Source organism: Oryctolagus cuniculus, chromosome 9, assembly GCF_051225735.1.
Source record: "Oryctolagus cuniculus isolate XC-2025 breed Fujian yellow rabbit chromosome 9, ASM5122573v1, whole genome shotgun sequence".
NCBI classification, from domain to species: Eukaryota; Metazoa; Chordata; class Mammalia; order Lagomorpha; family Leporidae; genus Oryctolagus; species Oryctolagus cuniculus.
In genome coordinates, this window is record NC_142875.1 from 902,716 (window position 1) to 926,377 (window position 23,662).

The window sequence follows — 23,662 nt, forward strand, 5'->3', positions numbered from 1 at the left end:
ATCTGAGAGCCCTCACCTCACCTCCCCCATCATCTGAGTCTCCTCACCTCACCTCCCCCATCACCTGAGCCCTCACCTCACCTCCCCCATCACCTGAGTCTCCTCACCTCACCTCCCCCATCACCTGAGTCTCCTCACCTCACCTCCATCACCTGAGAGAGCCTCACCTCACCTCCTCCATCATCTGAGAGCCCTCACCTCACCTCCCCCATCACCTGAGTCTCCTCACCTCACCTCCTCCATCATCTGAGAGCCCCACCTCACCTCCCCCATCACCTGAGTGCCCTCACCTCACCTCCTCCAGCACCTGAGAGCCCTCATCTCACCTCCCCCATCACCTGAGAGCCCTCACCTCACCTCCTCCATCACCTGAATCTCCTCACCTCACCTCCCCCATCACCTGAATCTCCTCACCTCACCTCCCCCATCACCTGAGAGCCCTCACCTCACCTCCTCCATCACCTGAATCTCCTCACCTCACCTCCCACATCACCTGAGTCTCCTCACCTCACCTCCCCCATCACCTGAGCCCTCACCTCACCTCCCCCATCACCTGAGAGAGCCTCACCTCACCTCCCCCATCACCTGAGTCTCCTCACCTCACCTCCCCCATCACCTGAGCCCTCACCTCACCTCCTCCAGCACCTGAGAGCCCTCACCTCACCTCCCCCATCACCTGAGTCTCCTCACCTCACCTCCTCCATCACCTGAGCGCCCTCACCTCACCTCCCGCATCACAAGGACACTGGTGCTGGCATGGTGCTCAGCCCTGCCTATGGTGCTGTCATCACTGGTGGACAGCAGGTTCGAGGCCTGGGCACCCAGCTGCTGACCCGGCTCTCTGCTACTGTGCAGGGAAGGCAGTGGACTCTGACCCAAGTGCCCGGGCCCTTCTATCCCCGCGGGTGACCTGAAGGGAGCGCCTGGCTGCTGGCCTCAGGTCAGCCTGGCCCAAGCTCTGGCTGTCCTGGCTGCCGTCTGGGGTTGAACCAGGAGATGGAAGATTGATTCTCTCTCTTATCTTTGGCACTCTGCCTTGCAAATGAATGAATATTTTTAAAAAATAAAATAGTAGACAATGTAGATGTTTAATTGCTGCCACTGATAGCTCTTGTTTGATTCACTGAAATTCACAAAAATACTTCTTTTATGAATTATTCATCAATATTTGGCAGGACACACAGGAAAAATGTATTATGACAAATGACTTGAAACTATGCATCCTTGCAGGTCTTAGACATGACCCAGGAAGCCCAGGCCATCCTCTCTCTCAGCCCCCTCCCTCCTCTTCAGCCCCCTTCCTCCTCTCTCAGCCCCTTCCTCTCTCAGCCCCCTCCCCTCCTCTCTCAGCCCCCTCCTCTCTCAGCCCCCTCCCTCCTCTCAGCCCTGCCCCCTCCTCTCTCAGCCCCCTCCCCTCCTCTCTCTCAGCCCCCTCCCTCCTCTCTCAGCCCCGCCCCCTCCTCTCTCAGCCCCGCCCCTCCTCTAATACCCCACTGTCAGCACTGGGCAGTGCAATCCGGAGCACTTGTGACACAGCCAGAACCTGGCCAGCTCCCTGACCACCTAAGACATTGTAGTCCTGTGGCCCCAGCCCCAGGGTCCCAGGCCGGCTGCAAGGACAGAGCCAGCTGGGCGTCCCCACAGGGGAGGGGGCTGCAGCCCCTTCACCGACAGCCTCTGCTGCGTCCCTCGCTCACCACCAGGGCAAGTCCTGTGCGGATCCTGGACAAAGGAGCCCCATGACAGCTCTGATTCCCAGCCTTGGCGAATCACCTGCGTCCAGAGGCACACACGGCCTGTGCTGCCCAAAGGGACAGCCGGGGCAGGAAGACCGGGCAGCCCTCAGGCACCACCCCCCCAGACTCTCTGACCCCAAAGCGGCCAGCACAGCCCCAGCCGCTCTGAGGCTCCAGCCCCCAGGCAGAGCGAGCGCAGTGTCCACAGCCCGGCTGCACTGACAGGGCCTGAGCAGCCCCCGCCCCACCGCCCCCGTGTCCCCGCGCACGTCACGCCCATCATGCTGCCCCGCGCCGGACGCACCTGTGCTGGTCTTCAGCAGCAGCCAGAGGGCCGTGAGGTCCTGGCACAGCAGGGAGACCAGGCTTAAGGTCATGCTGCCAGGGCCGGCGCCGCTCAGGAGCCAGCGGCCCGTTTCCCGGAACGCCCGGCACGGGCACACAAAGGAAGGCGGCAGAGCTCCATCTTGGGCTGCGCGTGGGGACCCCACACCTTCCTGGGCTGCTGCGCAAAGCCGGCCTCGCACCGCGGCCGTGGCCACAGCCGCTGCCCCTCCCTCGGCCTCAATTTGATGTCCCTGATTAAGGAGCTCACTCATCCTGCTGCCGGCGACTTAACCGTTGCGATCCTGGTGGCAGCTCAGCCCCTGCCGGCCGCTAGCTCCAAGCTCCCTGTGTCGCCTGTCTGAACCCTCCCTGCAGGGGCCCTGTGTGCGTGCGCTCAGCCATCCAGGAGCCAGCCCTGGGGACGCAGGGACCTGAGCCCGCAGGAGCCCCGCGCACAGCCGAGGTCCTGTCCACTTGGCAGCCCTGGGGACGCAGGGAGGACTGGCCCAGTGGAGGGTCAGGGCCTCTGCCCTAGCGACAGCCACACCCAGGGGGCAGCTGCACCTGCTCTTTCCATCCGCCTGCCCATGGGGCACAGGGGTCACGCACAGCAGGAGTCGGATTTCAGGACGCCCCCCACCCCACCAGGGGCACGAGAACTCCAGAAACACAACAGGGCCAGGAGGGGATCTGTCCCCTGGCACCGGGAGTCTGCCTGTCTGCCGGGCACGGGGCACTGAGATGCAGATCCTCACCCCGGTGATAACGGCTCTCATACAGAAATCAGCAAACAGCAAATGGTGGCAAGGATGTGGGGGAAAAGGTCCCCTGATCCACCGCTGGTGGGAGTGCACAGCGGTACCGCCACTGGGGACGGCATGGAGACCTCTGAAATCTGATGCAGACCTACCATACCCAGCCATCCCACGCCTGACGCTGGGAATTTACCCGCGGGAAAGGAAATCAGCATAGGAGAGTTCTCTGCACCCCCATGTTTACTGCAGCTCTGTTCACACAGCTAAGCCATGGATCAACCCAGATGTCGTCAACGGAAGAATGGGTAAAGAAATTATGGGATATGTGCACCATGGAATACTACACAGCAGTAAAAAAGATACAAACTTGTCCTTTGCAACAAAACGGATGACTCCGCAAACGTCCTACTTAGTGACATAAGCCAGTCCCAGAGGGACACACGCCACACGCTCTCCCTTAGTGACATAAGCCAGTCCCAGAGGGACACACGCCACACGTTCTCCCTGGCCTGTGATAACCATGGAGCACCTACAAGGCAAGCGGAGAAGTGACACTGACACTGTATCAGCCTTGTCTTGACTGTTGAGGAACAAAGTTTTCCTTGTTTGTTTTTGTTCTTTTTTCTTCATACTATTCGGTAAACTCTCTACTTACTGTAGGGTTAATCTTATGAGTATAAAATTAGTATAGATCTTTGCAAAAGATAATGGGAATGGGGGGGGGGGGAGGAGGAAGGGTGGAGTGTGGGCGGGAGGGAGGTGGGGAGGAAGAATCGCCACGTTCCCAAATGTGCATATATTAAACGCATGACGTTCTTTTTTAAAAAAAAAAGAGAAGCAGCTTTTGGTTTCGTGCTCGGGGTGGGGGCTCTCGGGGACAGGGGGCTGCTGGTCAAGGACGGGGGCGGTGAAGCCCGAGGGGCTGAGACATCCACCCTTGAAGTCCCACATAAAGGTCATTTCCAGTGTCAGCGTCAACCCCACCCGAGAAGCCGAGGAGGCTCTGGGCTCCTGTGGGACAGCACCCCCTCCCCGTCCCCTGCCCTCCATCTCCCATCTCCCATCCCCTGCCCCTCTGCCTTGTACCCAAATCTCTGTCTCCTGGTCCTCCAGTTCCGTCCCCTAGTCCACTCTCCCCTGTCCCCTAAGTTCCTGTCCTCCAGTCCCCTATCCCCCGTCCCTCTGCCCCTGTACCCATTTCTCTGTCTCCCCATCCCCCAGTCCTGTCCCCTAGTCCACTGTCCCCTAAGTTCCTGTCCCCCAGCCCCCTATCCTCTGTCCCTCTGCCCCATACCCGTCTGTCTCCCCATCCCCTGTCCCCCTGTCCCCCAGTCCCTCTCCCCCATCCCTCTGCCCCTGTACCCGTCTCTCTGTCTCCCAGTCCCCCATCCCCTGTCCCTCTGCCCCTGTACCCATTTCTCTGTCTCCCTGTCCCCTAAGTCCCTGTCTCCCAGTCCCTGTCCCCGTCCCTCTGCCTCTGTACCCATCTCTCTGTCCCCCTGTAGTCCCCTAAGCCCCATCTCCCAGCCCCCTGGCCCTCTGTCCGCCGTGTCCCTGCCTCCCCGGTGCCTCCCTCTCCCTGACCCTCACCTGCACACTCTGCCTCCCACCCTGCAACCCCATCCTGGCACTCAGTGTGGACGCAGCAGGGCTCAGCTCTCAAGGGACAGGACTTCAGCTTGTCCATACGGGGACTCGGGCCGCAGAGGGAGGCCGCAGACTCTTGCTCCTTCCTCGGGAAACCTGGGCTCCCCAGAAGGGGGCACGGCTGCCCGGCTCCATCCCGACTCTGCAGCCCGCTAGGACCCTGGCTGTGTGTTTCACACCATCCGTGCCTCAGACGCCTGTCTACCAGCCAGTGAGACGGCGAGGAAGGTGAAGCACCCCCGCCGGGCTTGGCACGCCTGCCTCCAAGGGCATCCCGGGCAAACCCAAGGCCCAGTGTCTTGTGGCCTCGAGACGCTTGTCTCCACGCAAGCCCTCTGAAAAGGCCACCGGGCAGCTGACCCTCCCCAAGCTGCGGAAGTGGACGTCGCCTCGGCAGCTCTCGGCTCTCCGTGCCCGTGAGGCTGACATCCTGTGCCTGGGTCTTCCCTTCAGGCGCGGGCCAGGGCAGCTGGGCAGGTGCGACCCTGGCCTCGCAGCTCCAGGTCTCCTGTGTGCCTCCCTGTCCCTCCCCTCTCCCCGTGGCCATGCCCTGGGGGCACACCCACATCCCAGCCACCTCGGCTTTACCCGCCCCCCAGCCCTGCAGCCCCTGTCTTGGCCGTGGCCCCGGCTGGACTGTTTTCCAGGTGAGCCGTCTTCCTCCACCCACTGTGGTGCTGCCACCACTCCCGTGGCTCGGCTCCTGCATCGTAGGCCAGCAGGCACAGGGCCCCGGAGGGCAGGTGAGCCCCTCACAGCCCCATGTGGCCCACCTCTGCTCCTGTCCGGCCTCCGACCCCCACACTCAACCCACACGCAGACGCTGTGTGCACGTCACACCCCAAATGCTCGGCAAACACCTGTCTCCTGCAACACGCTCAAGACCAGTGGCAGCCGACCTGGACAGAGACCGCAGGGGCCATGGCTGCCCCCAGCGCCTGGCACCCACACGGCGGCAGGCACGTTCCCAGTGAGTAAGGACCGGCCACAACAGGCACATGTCCCTGCCAGTGAGTGAGGACCGGCCACAGCGGGCCGTGTCCCTGCCAGTGAGTGAGGACCGGCCACAGCGGGCCGTGTCCCTGCCAGTGAGTGAGGACCGGCCACAGCGGGCCGTGTCCCTGCCAGTGAGTGAGGACCGGCCACAGCGGGCCGTGTCCCTGCCAGTGAGTGAGGACCGGCCACAGCGGGCCGTGTCCCTGCCAGTGAGTGAGGACCGGCCACAGCGGGGCGTGTCCCTGCCAGTGAGTGAGGACCGGCCACAGCGGGGCGTGTCCCTGCCAGTGAGTGAGGACCGGCCACAGCGGGGCGTGTCCCTGACAGTGAGTGAGGACCGGCCACAGCGGGGCGTGTCCCTGCCAGTGAGTGAGGACCGGCCACAGCGGGACGTGTCCCTGCCAGTGAGTGAGGACCGGCCACAGCGGGACGTGTCCCTGCCAGTGAGTGAGGACCGGCCACAACGGGACGTGTCCCTGCCAGTGAGTGAGGACCGGCCACAGCGGGACGTGTCCCTGCCAGTGAGTGAGGACCGGCCACAACAGGACGTGTCCCTGCCAGTGAGTGAGGACCGGCCACAGCGGGGCGTGTCCCTGCCAGTGAGTGAGGACCGGCCACAGCGGGACGTGTCCCTGCCAGTGAGTGAGGACCGGCCACAACAGGACGTGTCCCTGCATGGACAGCACCAGGATTTAAGCACAAGGACAGCGACAGGTGCCGTGTGTGTGTGTGTGTGTGTGTGTGCGCACACACGCATGTCTGAGAGGGAGAGGTCTCCATTAGAGGCCCCCGACTCCCTCTTCTGGGTCTCCCGGCCCCTCCTCATCACTCTGAAGCTCCCATGTGACACAGACCTAGCACTCCCAGGGCACGCGGCACTCAGGGGTCTGCGCCCGAGCAGGTGCATCTGTGAGAAAGGCGCCACCCCCACCGTGCCCTGTGATGCAGACGGGCACCTGTGCTCCTGCAGGGACCGCGCACGGCGCCGGGCTCACCACCGCCCCTGCTCACCCCATTCAGCCGGCTGCCCATCGGACAGAACGCTCCCTCAGGGTAGACCAAGGCCTCGCCCTCCCCCACCAGCTCTTGACCTTCAGAGGGACCGCCACCCCACCAAGGTCAAAGGTCTGACCTCTGCCCTCAGGCAGGCCACCACTCTCCCTTCACCCCGGCAGCTGCGGCCTGTCCTCTCTATGCCGGCCCCACGGCGACTCCGCCTCCCTGGCTTCTCTGCAGGCCCTGTGCGGGCTCCTCATGCGCGCTGGCAGCCCAGGGACAAAGGTCTTCCTCTGCATTCAGGATTCTCGCATCCGGCCAGCAGGTCATTTCCACTCAGGCCTGGGAGCCCAGGAGTAGACCCGTGGGTCAGTGCACAGAGGACTGAGTTGGGGGCGGCCTCAGACCCCAGGGCCGGCTCCTCCTGGGGGCAGGGGAGAGGCTCTGACCACAGACCCCACCCAGCGGGGTCCTCGCCCACCTCAGCACCCCCCCCCCCCAGCTCCCATCCCCTTCCTCCTCAGCAGGGACAGCACGAGGCATAGCCCAGGGGGACACAGAGCGTGACCACGGGCGGGGGCCACAGAAGCCCAGAGATGCAATGAGCAGGTGTGCCTCCTGTGGACATGCTCCTGGCTGCTCTGGGCCCGCACAGGCCCTGGTGGGGGCCTCGGCCCCCGGGCTGGCTCCCGTGTCCTGGGGTTGGGCACTGTCCCTGTGCGGTGCTTCCCAAGGGACCCCCGCGCCCACTGTGCCCGCCCTGCCCCCCAGTGCTGTTGAAGCAGCGTGGAGGCCACCTCCACCAGGTGACAATGCCCTGGGCGGAACCAGGCTCACACGCCAAGTGAGCTTCACCTGAGACTCGGGGAGGGGTGGGCACGTGTGAGGCCCGAGGGCGGGCAGGGGGCCTGGCTCAGTAGCCCCCACGGCCGGTAGGATGCCTGCCTGCAGTCCCACGGGGGCAGCCCGCCGGGGACGTCGTCTGCCCTTCAGTGTGGCGGCTCGGGGGATTTTGCCCGTGTCCAGCCTTCTAACCCACAAACACGTTCCACGGCTGCTCCTACAGGACGCGCCCGCACCACACCAGGCGGAGGGGGGAACGCGACAGAGACCGCAGGGAATCCAAGCCCGAGGGGGAGCCCCGCGGCCGCCACGCAGAGACCCAGGCCGGCTCTGCGGGCTCGCTGGCCCCCTCCCGCCCTCGCTCCGGGACTTGAGGAAACGCAGCTTTATTGGTCACTGACCTGTGACGACACGAGGTCCCACGTGGGAGTCCCTGGCCCAGTCCCTGGCTCAGCCGCCTGCCAGCGCAGACCCCGGAGGCTGCAGCAACTCCGTGAGTGGCCCCTGCCACCCACACGGGCGACCTGCGCTGCGCTCCCGGCTCCCGGCTCGGGCCCCAGGCAGGCGTCGGGGGAGGGCACCAGTGGCTATGGCAGTGCTCTGCCGCACGCCGGCTCGCTCTCAGATCAGCCAGGAACAAGCACAACCTCCCAGCTCCCCACAGGCTGCCCTCCAGCCAGACTCCAGACCAATGCCAGGGCCTGGGCAGCTTGGTGGGCAAAGTCAGAGGCTCAGGCCCCGCCCCGGCCGTCCACCGAGGCCCCGAGTCCAGGGGTCCCAGTGGCCCTGCTCCCACCTGAGGCCGGCCGGTGGGGCTGGGGGTCAGTGGGCCCCTCGGACGCACGTGGAACGTCCTGCACACGCAGGCTGCCGGCTGTGGCTGGAGAGCTGTCTCCACACCGACCGGCGTCTCCCCACTAACAGCTTCCCGTGCTGCGTGCGTGACCTTGCGGCTCCAAATCTCACCTCCAGGGTGGGTGCAGTCTTCCACCCAGAGCCCGTCCAGTGGGCACCCCGGTAGGATGACCCCGTGAACAGACAGCAGCGCCTTAGAAACCCGGCGCCTTCCTCAGAGCCGGCGTCCCTGCGCGCTCCGCCTGGGCTTCTCTCAGACCAGACGCCTTCTCTGTCGCCTGCCAATCAAACAAAAGTTCCTGCCTCTTTGCAAATGGTCTCCTGGCTTTTTATTTCTACGCTAAGCTGAGGAAAAGAACCCACGACACTCGCTCCGGCAACCGCCCTCCCCTCCGTGACCGGTCACACCCACTCCCGGCTGCCCGGCTCCAGCTCGGAGCTGCTCGTGCCGCCTTTGGTCTGAGGCCAAGCAGGGGCGGCGAGGACGCGCTGGGCCCAGGTCTGTTTCTCAGAGACCCTTACTGCCCACGGCTTGCGTCTTATCCAACTGCCCACAGTTGCACACGCAAATGCAGAGGTTACACACAGCGATACACGGAGATTATATAAATAACGTCACAGGAGTAGAATTTACACGGGATGAGACCGGAAAGTCACACGGTGGGTGGGGGAGGAGCTATGGTGGCCTCGGGGACACGACACAGCACGGCCACCCCACTGTGGTCAGAGCCCAGGGGACACAACGCAAAGGCGCGTGGCCCTGCCTCGCACAGCGACCCAGCGAGAGCCCCGCTGGGGGAACAGCGCGTGCCCCTCCAGCTTCCCCTGCGCCTCAGCCGGGCCGGGGGCCCAGAGGGCACAAGCGACCACACAGTGGGCAGCTTCCCCTCCCTTTCACAAACCTCACCGCCGGCTGCAGCTGCCCAGCTCCGGGCACGTGCCAACGCAGGGGAACTGAAGACGTGGCCGGGCCGGCCCCTCGGGGCGCCGCCCGGGGCTGTGGAGGCAGAGCTAGGTGGGGGTGTCGGGCGTCTTGGGTTGCCGGGTCTCCTGCTCCCCCCACCCCACCCCCCCGCGTCACAAACCTGGAAGCACAAGAGCCGGGCCAGCACGCGGACTGCTCGCCTGGCGGGGCCGGCGGTCTCCTCTCGGGACCCCGGTTCCTGAGGGTCCGACGCAGTTTCCCCAGCTGGGAAGCGCAGGGAGACGACCCCAGGGTTGGCCAGGGGCTCGCCGCTGTCTGGCAAAGGGAGGCTGGGAGCTTGGGGCTCGGCTGCACCTGGGAGGGTGGAGGCGGGGCAGCCGTGTGGGGGCAGCCAGGTGTGTCTGGGGTTTGTGCAGCAGTTCCGTGAGGCGTGGGAGATGGCGAGCAGGCAGGACTCCAGGCGGGGGGCTGGGCAGGGCAGCGACGTGGGAGCAGCACGGTGTCCCCCAGCCAGCACGCAGGAGACGCGTGGGGCTCGCCAGGGCCTGAGTGCCAGCCTGGGCCGTGGGACCCTCCTAGGTGCACCTGGAAGGAAACTCAGAGGGTGGACCCGGGGGCGGGGGCTGTGCCCTCATTATAGCTGTTCCCCAAATATCTCACGTCATGGAAACACCCACGAGGTGTCACATGGAAATCCTTACGGTCGTGTCTGGTCTGGTCCACACACAGAGGGCGGGCAGGCCCAGCTGACAGCGCCAGCCCTGAAACGCCCTCACACCCTCCACGGAAACCTGTCTTCATTGTTTCTGTATTGATTTGAAGGCAGTGGGACAGACAGGGTGGGGTGCGGGAGAGACAGGGACACAGGGAGCGCCTCTCTGCAGGCTCACTTCCCCAGTGCCAGAACAGCCGGGCTGGGCGGGGACCGGAGCTGGGAGTCGGGACTCGTCCAGGCCTCCCACGTGGGTCCAGGAACCCAAATGCGTGAGCCTCCGCCCAGGGTGTGCGCTGGTAGGAAGCAGAGCCAGGGATCGAGCACCGGCCCCCGCCACGGAGTGTGGGCATGCGTCGTCGCCGCCAGGCTGAACGCCCACCCCTCGCTTCCCTCATAATCCTGTCCACCTTTGCGCCAGAGTTTTATCGGAGGACTCAGGACAGGCGGGGCGGGGGGCCCGGACAGGGCTGGGCTGTGCAGCAGGAACGGGAACTGCTGTGGGGGGCGCCAGGTGTGGACCTGGCTGGGACCCGTCTGGAACCATGGGAGGCCCAGGGCAGCCCTTGGGCCGTGTTGAGAGAAAGCGCCCAGGAGCCGGCCTCGGGCTCCTGTGCAGAGACGGGTGGACCAAGAGGGCCTCAGGCCAGGCCTGGCCCCTGCCCCCCCGGAAAGTCGCCTGCTCCCTCCCTGGGGCCGGGCTGCAGTGAGCAGGGCACCAGAGGATGTGCACCCGGTGTGGCGACCGCAGTGCCACTCCTGCTAAGCAGGTGCACGGGGCCGGGCAGGCACCAGCGACCCCACAGGGCGGCCCCAACCCAGAGACCTTGCACCCCGACTCCATTTACTTCCTGAGGCAAAGGACACTGCGTAGCCATCCCCACTCTGCGCCTCCCCGGCCTGTGTGCCAGGAGCTTTGTTTGCATCAGGAACAGAGAACGTGGACTGGGTCTGAAACCGGCGGTGCCGAGACCCCAGGCCAGGCCCAGGCAGGGACGTGCCTCGATGCTCGGCGGCATGAGGGCCTGGCCGCCCTCACAGCCCCGACTTCAGCCCACACCTGTCCCGCCCACCACGTGTGTGACGTCACCATCAGGCGCCCCAGGCCTCGCTCCCGTCCTGGATGGGTGCTGCTCCTGGCTCCCCACCAGTCTCCATCCTCGTCAGCAGCACCACTGTCCACCCCAAGTCCAGGCCCCGCCCTGCCCCTCTACGACCCCCACCCGCCGGCCCCTGCTCCCCTGTGCTCCACTGTGGCCTTTGTCTCCGAGACGGCACTGCGGGGCTCCCAGGAGCCGGTTCCCACCCGAGGAGTCCATGGCCTCAGCTCACACCTCTGCCCACGGCCTGGGGGCCTGTGTGCTTAGAGCGCAGGCTTCGAAACTAAACTTGAGACAGACCCTGCCCACGGCGCCACCAACCACCACCACCTGACCCAGCCACCAAGGCGGGTGCCTGTACCGCTCCACTCTCCTTGTGTTACACTCCTTCCTCCACGGTCGGTTCCCTGCCTGTCCATGCACCCGCACCACCGTCCCTGTCCACGTCACCAGTCCACCTCCGGCCTCTGCCAGCGCAGCCTCCGCACAGCCTCCTGACGCCCATAGTGCAGCCGTCACCATCATCTCAGCAGAAAGCCCTCTCACCAGGGACCACAGCCCCTCCAGGCCCGAGAGGCCGTTTCCTCCCATGGACACTTGGACGGCGTCAGGGCTGGGCCAGGCTGCCCAGGGCAGCCCTCACGTTTGCCTAATCTGGGCCTAATCTTGCTGCGGCCTAGCACACACCAGGTGGGGGGGATGTTATCTTCCGTTTACTTGTTCAGACCTCGACATTGAGATCAGGACTGACTGAGCCTGGCGGTGTGTCACGTGTGACAATGACATCCCCGTGCACAGATGTCCTCGTGCTAGGACAGGGACTGACGTGAGCCTGGCAGTGTGTCACACATGACAGTGACGTCCTCGTGCACAGACGTCCTCGTGCTAGGACAGGGACTGACGTGAGCCCAGCAGTATGTCACGCATGACAGTGACGTCCTGTGCACAGACGTCCTTGTGCTTGGACAGGGACTGATGTGAGCCTGGCGGTGTGTCACACGTGACAGTGACGTCCTGTGCACAGACGTCCTTGTGCTTGGACAGGGACTGATGTGAGCCTGGCAGTGTGTCACACGTGACAGTGACGTCCTGTGCACAGACGTCCTCGTGCTGGGACAGGGACTGACGTGAGCCCAGCGGTGTGTCACGTGTGACAGTGACATTCCCGTGCACAGAAGTCCTTGTGCTGGGACAGGGACTGACGTGAGCCTGGCGGTGTGTCATGCGTGACAGTGACGTCCTGTGCACAGACATCCTCGTGCTAGGACAGGGACTGACGTGAGCCCAGCAGTATGTCACGCGTGACAGTGACGTCCTGTGCACAGACGTCCTTGTGCTTGGACAGGGACTGACGTGAGCCCGGCGGTGTGTCACGTGTGACAGTGACATTCCCGTGCACAGAAGTCCTTGTGCTGGGACAGGGACTGACGTGAGCCTGGCGGTGTGTCATGCGTGACAGTGACGTTCCCGTGTACAGAAGTCCTTGTGCTGGGACAGGGACTGACGTGAGCCTGGCGGTGTGTCATGCGTGACAGTGACGTTCCCGTGTACAGAAGTCCTTGTGCTGGGACAGGGACTGACGTGAGCCTGGTGGTGTGTCATGCGTGACAGTGATGTCCTGTGCACAGAAGTCCTTGTGCAGGGACAGGGACTGACATAAGCCCAGCGGTGTGTCACGTGTGACAGTGATGTCCCCGTGCACAGAAGTCCTTGTGCTGGGGCAGGGACTGATGTGAGCCTGGCGGTGTGTCACACGTGACAGTGACGTCCTGTGCACAGACGTCCTCGTGCTGGGACAGGGACTGACGTGAGCCCAGCGGTGTGTCACGTGTGACAGTGACATTCCCGTGCACAGAAGTCCTTGTGCTGGGACAGGGACTGACGTGAGCCTGGCGGTGTGTCATGCGTGACAGTGACGTCCTGTGCACAGACATCCTCGTGCTAGGACAGGGACTGACGTGAGCCCAGCAGTATGTCACGCGTGACAGTGACGTCCTGTGCACAGACGTCCTTGTGCTTGGACAGGGACTGACGTGAGCCCGGCGGTGTGTCACGTGTGACAGTGACATTCCCGTGCACAGAAGTCCTTGTGCTGGGACAGGGACTGACGTGAGCCTGGCGGTGTGTCATGCGTGACAGTGACGTTCCCGTGTACAGAAGTCCTTGTGCTGGGACAGGGACTGACGTGAGCCTGGCGGTGTGTCATGCGTGACAGTGACGTTCCCGTGTACAGAAGTCCTTGTGCTGGGACAGGGACTGACGTGAGCCTGGTGGTGTGTCATGCGTGACAGTGATGTCCTGTGCACAGAAGTCCTTGTGCAGGGACAGGGACTGACATAAGCCCAGCGGTGTGTCACGTGTGACAGTGATGTCCCCGTGCACAGAAGTCCTTGTGCTGGGGCAGGGACTGATGTGAGCCTGGCGGTGTGTCACGCGTGACAGTGACGTCCTGTGCACAGACGTCCTTGTGCTGGGACAGGGACTGACGTGAGCCTGGCGGTGTGTCACGCGTGACAGTGACGTCCCCGTGCACAGACGTCCTCGCGCTGCGAGGCCCATGCGGAGGAGAGGCGCAGCTCTCATGGATGTCCCGTGCACAGACGTCCTCGTGCTGCGAGGCCCATGGGGAGGAGGCGCAGCTCTCATGGACGTCCTGTGCGTCTCCGAGTGCAGGGACTCGGCTGAGAATCTCCCTCCCCTCCCCACCAGGCCAGCCTCCCCACGCTGATCTCACACGAGACACCAGGCCAGCCTCCCCACGCTGATCTCACACGAGACTGCGCACGAGCGAGGCGGCTGAGACGCAGGCCACGGAGGACGCGGTGGTTCCACTGTGGGGGCACAGGTGTGGCCTGTTTCAGGAGAGCTCGGGGAGGGTGCCGAGAGGAACCCGGACACCAAGCTGTTCCCACGGCCTGAATCCTGCATCAGCCAGGCCCTCCCTGCCACGCGGGCGCCGGGTCCAGACCCGCACAGGCCAAATCCCCACATGGGAGAGCGTGGTCACCTGTACACAGGGCACACGTGGGCCTACACAGGAGAGGGTGGTCAGCTGTACACGGGGCACACGCATGCCCACACGGGAGAGTATGGTCTGCTACGCACAGGGCTCACACATGCCCACACAGGAGAGCATGGTCAGCTGTAAACAGGGCACATGCATGCCCACATAGAAGAGCGTGGTCAGCTGTAAATGGGGCACACGCATGCCCACATAGAAGAGCGTGGCCAGCTGTATACGGGGCACACGCATGCCCACACGGGAGAGTGTGGTCAGCTGTACACGGGGCACACGCATGCCCACACGGGAGAGTATGGTCTGCTACGCACAGGGCTCACACATGCCCACACAGGAGAGCATGGTCAGCTGTAAACAGGGCACACGCATGCCCACATAGAAGAGCGTGGTCAGCTGTAAATGGGGCACACGCATGCCCACATAGAAGAGCGTGGCCAGCTGTATACGGGGCACACGCATGCCCACACGGGAGAGTGTGGTCAGCTGTACACAGGGCACACACGTGCCCACACGGGAGAGCGTGGTCAGCTGTACACAGGGCACACACATTCCCACACAGGAGAGGGTGGTCAGCTATACATGGGCACACACATGCCCACACGGGAGAGCATGGTCAGCTGTACACAGGGCACATGAGTGCCCACACGGGAGAGCATGGTCAGCTGTATACAGGGCACATGCATGCCCACACAGGAGAGTGTGGTCAGCTGTACACATGGCACACACATGCCCACATAGGAGGACGTGGTCAGCTATGCACGGGCCACATGCGTGCCCACACAGGAGAGTGTGGTAAGCTGTACACAGGGCACATGCATGCCCACACAGGATAGTGTGGTCAGCTGTGCACAAGGCACATGCATGCTCACACGGGAGAGGGTGGTCAGCTATGCATGGGGCACATGTGTGTCCACACGGGAGAGCATGGTCAGCTGTACACAGGGCACACACGGGCCCACATAGAAGAGCGTGGTCAGATGTGCACAAGGCACACACATGCTCACACGGGAGAGTGTGGTCAGCTGTGCACAGGGCACACACGTGCTCACACAGGAGAGCATGGTCAGCTACGCACGGGTCTCGTGGCCTCCATCAGGGCTCCAGCACTTGGCCACGTCTCGTAAGGTTTCCGGCATTCCACGAAGCCTGGTCAGGAGTCGGCTTTTATCCCCGTGGAGTGAATGACACAGGCCTACAGTGTGTCTGCAGGTGAGTGTGCCTCTCAGGAGATGGGGCCGGCTGGCCAGAGCAGGCACAGCCACACGTGGCAGACGACGTGGGCTCCTGGGCCCTCGTGTGTTCAAGCTCAGTGCAGGCTCCGCTTCCTGGGACACACGGGCCCTGCAAACCCCACCATGCCCAGCCAGGGCCAAGCAGCTGGACGTCCACGTCCCGGCCATCGCTGCCACTCCCGGAAGGAGTAGGCGGGGCCCCAGGCCTCTCTGCCCCCGGCACATCCGCAGGGCTGCCCCAGCCGAGGGAGACGCGGATTCTGTTCCGAGCTCGACACAGGGACACTGGCTCTTCTCAGAGTGCTTTCCCCACACTACCGCCCCCACCCCGGTGATGCCACCAGGCCACGCCCCTCGTGGGGATCTCCCCGTGATCGGGGGTGGTTCCTGTGGCTTTCCCGACAGCTGGGGTCCCGAACACCTGACACCACGGCTGACAAACGGAGGCACATGGAGCCCAGGAGCTCAGCAGGACCTGAGAGGTGGCGCTCCCTCCCAGCACCCACACGTGCCCGGGGCCTGCAGCACAGGGCTACATGCTCCGCCCAGCCCCCGCCCCGGGACAGCAGGTGTCCACCTGTGCCCTTCCCTCCTGGCTGCACCCCAGAGGTACTTAGCAACCCCTCTGCCGGTCGCATCCTGCTGGGAAGAAAGCAAACAAGGAAGATAAACAGAAAAGCGACAGAAGCAGCCACGCCCACAGGGCAAACAGGCAACACAGCCTGGTGTCACACTGCAGGCCACGGCGTCCACATCCTGGACCCGGCGTCCGGCCCTTCATGATTCCCTGCGGCCTGCAGCCCCCGGCATGGACTCCTCCCTCGGCGCAGCCCCGAGACCTCCCCAGCTCCTCCCCAGAATTGACCGAGGCGGGGTCCCCCTCCCTCCTTGCTGGGCGGCCTCAGTCAGTTTCTTCTCTGAGCTGGCTGTGGTGACGACGATGACAGTGACACTCCCTCACGCTCCTGTCACTCACGCTTTCACACACATGCACATGCTCACATATGCACACACGGGCACACATGCACACAGTCTCACGCACATAGACACACAAGCACACACATGCACGTGCAGACACATGCACACACTGAAACACAAGCACATGCATTGACACACATATGTGCACACACAGACATACACATGCACACGGTTACACATGCACATACATGCAAACATGCATGTACAAATACAACACATACATGCACACATATGCACACCGACACATATAACACACATGCCATTCTGCCCGTGCAGCTGAGCCCTGGGGACGGGTGGGCCCTGTCCCACTGGCGGGGAGAAGAACCAGTGCAGGCCCTCCTGCTCCCGGGCTGTGGCCCAGTGCAGCCACAGGCCGGGCTGGGAGCCACTGAGTGGCCGGGGTCCTGCTCCCCGGAGCCAAGATTTCCGAGGGGGCCTCCGTCCACCTGGGAGGATGCACACGGCTGACTTCCTCCCCCGCCTCGCCAGCCACTCTGGCCCCACGGTCGCGGTGCTGTTGAGCACGGCAGGCAGGGGTGCGGCCGTGGCCCTCCCGCTGTGGGCGGCAGCTGTCTCTCTGGGGTGGGGGCCTTGCTGCGGTGCTGACGGACAGCACCCTGGGCACAGCAGGGGCAGAAACTGGGTGCTGAGTGGAACACAGACCAGGGCACGAGACTCCAAACAGAACAGCTACTGGACGGCAGAGTCCAGGGCTGGGGGCTCAGACCCCTGGCTGAGGGGCACGGCCCCGAGGGGCACACGACGGATAAGACGAGACGGACCTGGGGCAGCAAGAGCCCCACCCCTGCTCTGTGCCAGGATGCATCCAGATCTCCCCTGGAGGAGGCAGCCAGGGGCTCTGCCGGGACTGGACAGGGTGATGGGTCGGGGCCCCTGGGATGGAGGGCAGGAGGGGCCGCTGTCAGAGTCTCTCTCCCCAGCCCCAGCATCCCTCGGCGCCCACTCTGTTTTGCATCTACAGATGTGGCCATCACGTGTCCCTGCTCCTGGACACGTGCACCTGCCAGCTGACGCAGGCTGCCTACGCCATGGCCAGTCAGTGCTGTCGGGGAGATGCCCTCTCCCCCTCAGCCACAGGCCCCGCCTGGGCCACCACCAGCTCCCAGGGGACCGTAGCTGTGTCCCCATCCCACACCAGGGAACTGGGGAGCCCTGCAGAACACCTGAGCTCACCACCACCGGGGCTGTCCCCAGCACGCCGCTGGGAGGGGCTCGCGGAGGGCCCGGGGGACTCACCCTCGGCCGCAGACCGCAGCCAGGAGCACCACTCCGAATACAGGTAGTAGCTTTGCATTTCCGCCACGGAAATCCACACGGGCCTGCGGGCTGCCACGCCGGCGCGCTGGGCGCCACAGCGCAAGCACGGGCGCTGCCCCACGCTCACCATCCTCCCTCTGCTCGGCCCACAGCTCGGGCCCTGCACTTTCGCCCTAGAGTCTGCGGGAGCGGCCGGCCGAGTTCTGAGCCAGGACAGGGCATCAAAAGGCAATTACCGCCGAGGCTACCACGTGGCCGCGCCCTGCCTGTTGACACACGGATGTCGGGCGGGGCCCCTGGGCACTGAGCTGCCCTCTGCTGCCACACTGCCCGGGGTGGGGGCTCCCAGGGGAGCTCGGGAGGCACAGAGACCCCCACACGCCTCCCCCTGCGCCCACACGCCGCCCACAGCAGCAGCCGTGGAGGCTGCACCCTTCCGGAAGGAAGCAGGCAGAGGTCAGGGCCTGCATGTGACCCGCCGGCCTCTCTGGCGTCTCAGCCGAGGGCTGCGCCTCCCTCGCCCGCCCCGCAGCCCTGCCCGGGACGCTGGACTCTGGGCAGACGTCTAGCCCGGGAAGAGGCTACAGCAGACGGAGGACGGAGGTGGGAGGTTCCCCCTCAGCTGCTGCGATCCAGGCAGTGATGGGCTCGGGAACCCAGTGGCCAGGGCCCAGTGCTCGGCCCAAAAGACCCCAGCGAACCACCTGGGGGTCCCTTGGTGGGCACGGGGCATGGGGCATGAGGGAGGAAGCCAGAACAATGCCTGCATCCCAGCTGCCCAGTCACGGAAAAGAGGCATCTCCAGGACCCTCTGGACCACAACCCTGCTCCCTGCAAACAGGTGTGAGGAGTGCCCACATCAACACCTACACACCAGGACCTGCCAGAATGCCCCGCGCCTGCCGCCGGCGCCATCCCCCACACGCCCCCTGCTGGGCTGCTATGGAACTGCGTCCCTCGGCTTTCAGCGGATGCTGGGAAGAGCTGCGGAGTCAGAGGCCAGCACCCTGAGCTGTCCCCCCAAACACTGGTGCGGGCTCTCCCGCGGTGACCCCAGCTCCAGCCTCCGCCCTCAGCCCCTGGTCTGAGCCGGGATGAAGCTGGCCGTCCAGGCCAAATGTGTGCAGCGTGGGATGCACCCCCCACCCCCAGCCACACAGTCCACCCAGGTGCAGATGGGACCTCTCGCGCCAACCCCGGCATGGGGCTCCTGAATCCAGTCCCAGCCTGGACTCTCAGCCTCCCCCAGGACCCAGCACTGCCGTCCGCTTGTCTGGCGACTGATAAGAACGGGTCCCAAGGATCGTCGGTGGGGAGAGGATGAGAAGCCGCGACGTCGCCAAGCGCCGGGACACTGCCGGGGCCGCGTGCTCCCAGGATTCCTCCCAGGAGGATGCGTGTGCCCCACAGGCATCTTCTGGCCAGAACCCCCCCCCCCCCAACACCTCTGCTCTCCCCACAGTGACAGCGGCTGTCCCCTGCTGCTGGACCACAGGACAACTCCAAGCCCACACAGGACTCGGCACAACTCTGCCCCACAGCCACCGTCCCGGCCCCCCGTGCCCAGCTCCACATGGCTCTGCCTGGCCCTAGCTGCCCAGCTCAAGCTGCCCACGGCCCTCCTGGGCTCTACCGGGCTGGCCCCTCCTCTCACCTGCTGCTCCCACGGACCTGACGGGCAGCACGGGGCACCCGGGCCCCTCACCCCTGGCCAGGGGAAACAGCCCCGCGGGGCCCATACCAGGTGGGGCTGAGCCAGAGACCCTGACCAGGACACCCACGCATGGGCAGCTCCCTGACCACCAGGCCAGGCCTCAGCGTGTGGCCCCTGGGCTGCTGTGACAGCCTCGCTGGGAGCCAGATCACCCCCTTGCTCAGCACTCTGCAAGGAGCAGGCCCACCACACGGGCAGAAGCCTGGCCCCCTCAGAGTCCCCCTACGGGAGCCCGCCCTGCACCCCACAGTCAAGGCAACACGGGGCCCTCCTGCCGCCTGCGCCCAGCCCTGCCCGGGGGTCCCGCGTCCTGGGGCTCCAGCTGCCCACGGCTGCTTCTCATTCCTCTCCAGGAGCCTGGTCCCCACCTCCCCCAGGGGGGTGACCCGCAGCCTCTGTGTCTCCCCTTGACGACACCTGCCCAGGGAACACACTCTGGCTGAGGCCTGCAGGCCCCCTGTGCTGAGGGCAGGGCCGCGCAGGTCCCGGGTGCAGAAGGAAGAGACCACCAGCAGCGAGCATCTCCCCGCACCCTGGGACGTCCTGGGAGGACCCGGACAGGCCAGGGCTGAGCTCCTGCAAAGGGGAAGCCACCCGGGCAGCTGCTGCGGGGCTCCAGGGGTCAGACGGGCACAGGGTGACCATGGCCGCTTAGCGCCCTGCTCCCCAGAAACCCCCAGGTGCTTCCCCCGCGCCTGCTGCTCCCAGGCAATGTGCCACAATGGCCCCGCGCCGCTCCTGCCCCTTCTCCACCTCAGCAGAGGGGTGAGGCAGGGGTCCCCAGAACCAGGGCAGAAGGGCCCCAAAGGAGCCGGACACAGCGGGGCCTGCCGGCGTCTTGTCTCCACGGTTGAAGCTGTCAGGCACGCGTGCAGGGGGACGCCCACACCTCACCTGGTTTTGGGCTCTCGGCCGCCGCCCGGCGCCGCCTGGGCAGTGACCAGAGCCGACGGGTGGGCCCCCGAGGCGCTCCCTTCCTGGCCATCGCGTCGCCCGTGGGAGGGTCCCTGCACGATGGTGGCAGCACCCACTGCTCAGGTCCTGCTCACACACTGGGCCACGGCCAAGGTCTCCCTCCACATGCAGGGGCCCCCAGGGCGCTGATGTCCCCCGGCGGCTGAGGGTCTGACCGAGCCACAGGAACAAGACGGCCGGCGGCTTCCTGGGGCTCCCGGCCACTCGGGCCTCCTGCAGCCTGGCCCAGCCCGAGCTGCCCTTCAAGCCTCCCAGAGCGGGCAGAAGAAAGGAGAAAGTCGGGGCAGGGTGGGGACGGTCACGCCCGCCCATCCGCTGGCAAGTGTGGGCGTTCCCTTCCCTAGACGGGCTCCAGCGACGGAGCTGTCGGCCAAATGCACCTTCCAGGCCTCAGGAAGTCTCAAGTTCAAACAAACAGCGACAAACCCGGAGGAAGGGAGGGGACGGGGCTGCTGTTTATTTTCTGAAACAAAGCGGGAAGTCCCACGGCTGCTCGGGCACAGAGGAAGCGGCGCGAGAGGCTTGGCCCGCGGCACGGCACTTTCCGAGGAAGACGCCAAGCCCAAGCCCCGGAGCCCCGCCGCCTCGGGAGGGAAGTGAGGGGACAGCGCCCTGCGCTCCTGCTGTCCCAAGGTGTCGCACGCCTGGGCCCGGGCCCTCACTGGATTCGGGGGTCGCGGCCTTCCCACTGTGAGACCTGGAGCTGGGAGGCCGCGAGTGCGAGTTTATGGCGATGGCCCTTGCAGGACAAGGGAGGCGAACGCTGGGCTCTCCTTCCACACCGCTCCGCCTTCGTGTGATCCAAACAATGCGTGCGCTTAGCACGGGGGCTCAGGGCCCGCACGAGTGTTGAGAAGGGGCCAGGGCCCCTGCTTCCCGCCGGTCCTCCCGCCGGAGTCGGCCGGGCGCCTCCGTGCCTGACCCCGCACCCAGAGCGCCGCGTGTGAGCGGGTGCTTCTGAGCTCTCACGCCGCCCTCCTGCCTTCCACGCCCACGGGGCCACAGCGCACAGTGCCATCCACGCAGGCTGCACTCAACGCAGCCACACAGGAGCCAGAGGCAAGGACAGCCAGCTCGGCCGGGGCGTGGCGCCCTCGACTCTGCCACGGCTGGACAGGGCACAGCAGCCCTGACGGGAGCCCGCGGTCAGGAGACGGCGGAGCTGAGCCGATGGTGTCTCCAGACTGGGCCCCGGCCTTAAACGCTGGGTCCCATCCACAACACCTCACGGAGAGACAGAAACTCACGCCCACCAGGCCACCGCACGGGGAGCCACGGGCCGTGCCTGAAACCAGCGGCAGACGTCCCCTCCCCCCAGCGTTCATAGCACAGAGTCGTGCAAACCTGGGTGTCAGGGCCATCTGCAGAGCACGGAGCTCATCACAGGGCACACATGCACATGCGTGTGCAAACACCTGCCCACACGTATGTACACGCAGTCCACCACTCGGCACAACACATGTGCCCACGGGCACACATGCACATGCGTGTGCAAACACCTGCCCACACATACACACAGTCCACCACTCAGCACAGACACACGTGCCCACGGGCACACATGCACATGCGTGTGCAAACACCTGCCCACACGTACACACAGTCCACCACTCAGCACAGACACACATGCCCACGGGCACACATGCAAACACCTGCTCACACATATACACACACAGTCCACCACTCAGCACAGCCACAGGTACCCACGGGCACACATGCACACGTGTGTGCAAACACCTGCCCACACGTACGCACACACAGTCCACCACTCAGCACAGACATACGTACCCACGGGCACACATGTACACGTGTGTGCAAACACCTGCCCACACGTACACACACACAGTCCACCACTCAGCACAGACACACGTACCCACGGGCACACACCTGTGCATATGCACACACACATAGGCACACATGCTCCCACGTACACACACGTAGTCCACCATTCAACATGTCTCCTAAGCTAGAATGCACATCGTTTATTATCCATATATTATTTCCATCAAGTGGCACTGGGATAATTCAATTTTACTACAGTTAATAAACAGAGAGGTCACCAATGACAACTGCTCCACACAGCTCTGAGCTGTGACCCTCGCTCACAATCCGCTCATCCTCCACACGTGGCCGAGGTCCCCCCTCAGTGCTTAGGTGGCCCCCGTGAGAAAACACCCAAGTTCCTGGGCACTTCAGCCCAGGGCAGCAGGAAGAATGAGGACTCCCGGGATGGGTCTTGAGTTGAGCAAGAGGCGGCGATTCGAATTCAGCACTCGTGGGGCTCAGCGTGGGCTTAATGCGCCCACCGGGAGCCAGCGTTGGGCCCCGCAGAGACACAGCCCTGATGCCCTCCTGTGACCCCGTTCCTCTGGGTGACGCCGGTGCACCCCAGCCCCCCGTGCAGGCTTCCCAGTGAGCCCCAGCCAGCCACACCGAGCCCTCTACTGGTCCTGACTAGGTCTCCACCTCCCCACCCCACGGTCAGCAACGCCCCAATGAGCACATGGCCAGCGCGTGGTCCCTGCCACCTCCAGGTCGTGTGGTGTTCAGTGGGCGTGTCCACCACAGTTATGTCAGTCTCTCGGTGCCGGACAAGCAGACACCACGGCTGTCAGGTTCCAAGCTCCCATAGCCCAGGGGGGAGATCATCGAGAGGCAAGGGTGGGCGGGGCCCAGGACCTGCCACTCTTACAGGAAGGCTTTTCAGTTACACGCTGACCAATCATGGGACAGCTGGGGAGTGTGCCAGGCGTGTACACGTGGGAATTGACCCAGGGCAGGTGGACTTCACTGACGGCTCTCTGTGGCCTGGCAGTAGTGCACGGCAGGTGTACAGCTCCCTCCTGCCCTGTGTGGGGCTGGCGGTCACCGCATCAGGCAGTGGCTTGTGGCTGAGGCTTCCGCACCCGGCTGGCCATGGCTGTCGTCCTCACATTCCCAAGTGGTCCTGCCCGTCCGGCTGGCCCGGCCTCCGGCGGGTGAGCAGATAAATCAATGTAGGAATGCTGCTCCCTGTGGCACCGGCATCCCACACGGGCACCAGTTCCAGTCCTGGCTGCTCCTCTTCCAAGCCAGCTCCCTGCTAATGCACTTGGGACAGCAGTGGAAGATGGCCCAGGCGCCAGGGCCCCTGCACCCACGTGTGAGACCTGGAAGAAGCTCCTGGCTTCTGCCTGGCCTAACCCTGGCAGTTGTGGCCATCTGGGGAGTGAGCCAGCGGATACAAGGTCCATCTCCTCTATTTCTCTCTCAAATAAATATTTAAAAAGATCACCCACCCCTCAGAAACGAAGTGGGGCAGGGTTCAGCACCCACGCCTGTTTCTCTCCAAGACGTCCTTTGTGAGCTTCCCGAGGTCAGACGGGCTGAGAACCTGGCTCTTCTGCTGTGGGGTTGGTCTCGTGTCCACACTGCGGCTGATACAGGCGACGGCGGGGAGGCAGCGGCTGCACCCGTGTGACCGCGCAAGGCAACCCCCGTCACTCGGCAGGGAGCCGGCTCCTCCGGGCTCGCAAAGCTCCCGAAAGCGCCCGCGCTGAAGTCTGCTTTTCCCGGGCGCTGGTGCAGCTTCCGGGCT

At 64.5% G+C, this 23,662-nt stretch overlaps 1 protein-coding gene across 11 annotated transcripts in view; it reads right to left on the reverse strand.

Annotated features, from left to right (window-relative positions):
• Positions 1 to 23,662, reverse strand: part of MCF2L (MCF.2 cell line derived transforming sequence like) — a 137,826-nt gene that overhangs the window by 71,501 nt on the left and 42,663 nt on the right. The window contains exon 1 of one of the 11 annotated variants that reach the window (XM_089303366.1): positions 20,008 to 20,472. The exons of 5 other annotated variants lie outside the window; for them this stretch is intronic. In XM_089303366.1, the coding sequence (XP_089159492.1) occupies positions 20,008 to 20,098 (91 nt within the window). In that variant the 5' untranslated portion in view covers positions 20,099 to 20,472. Of the gene's footprint in view, positions 1 to 2,040; positions 2,301 to 17,378; positions 17,532 to 20,007; positions 20,473 to 23,662 lie in introns of those variants that run through there. 5 more of the 11 variants (XM_051841709.3, XM_070048554.2, XM_089303364.1 and 2 more) reach the window with 5 other exon arrangements.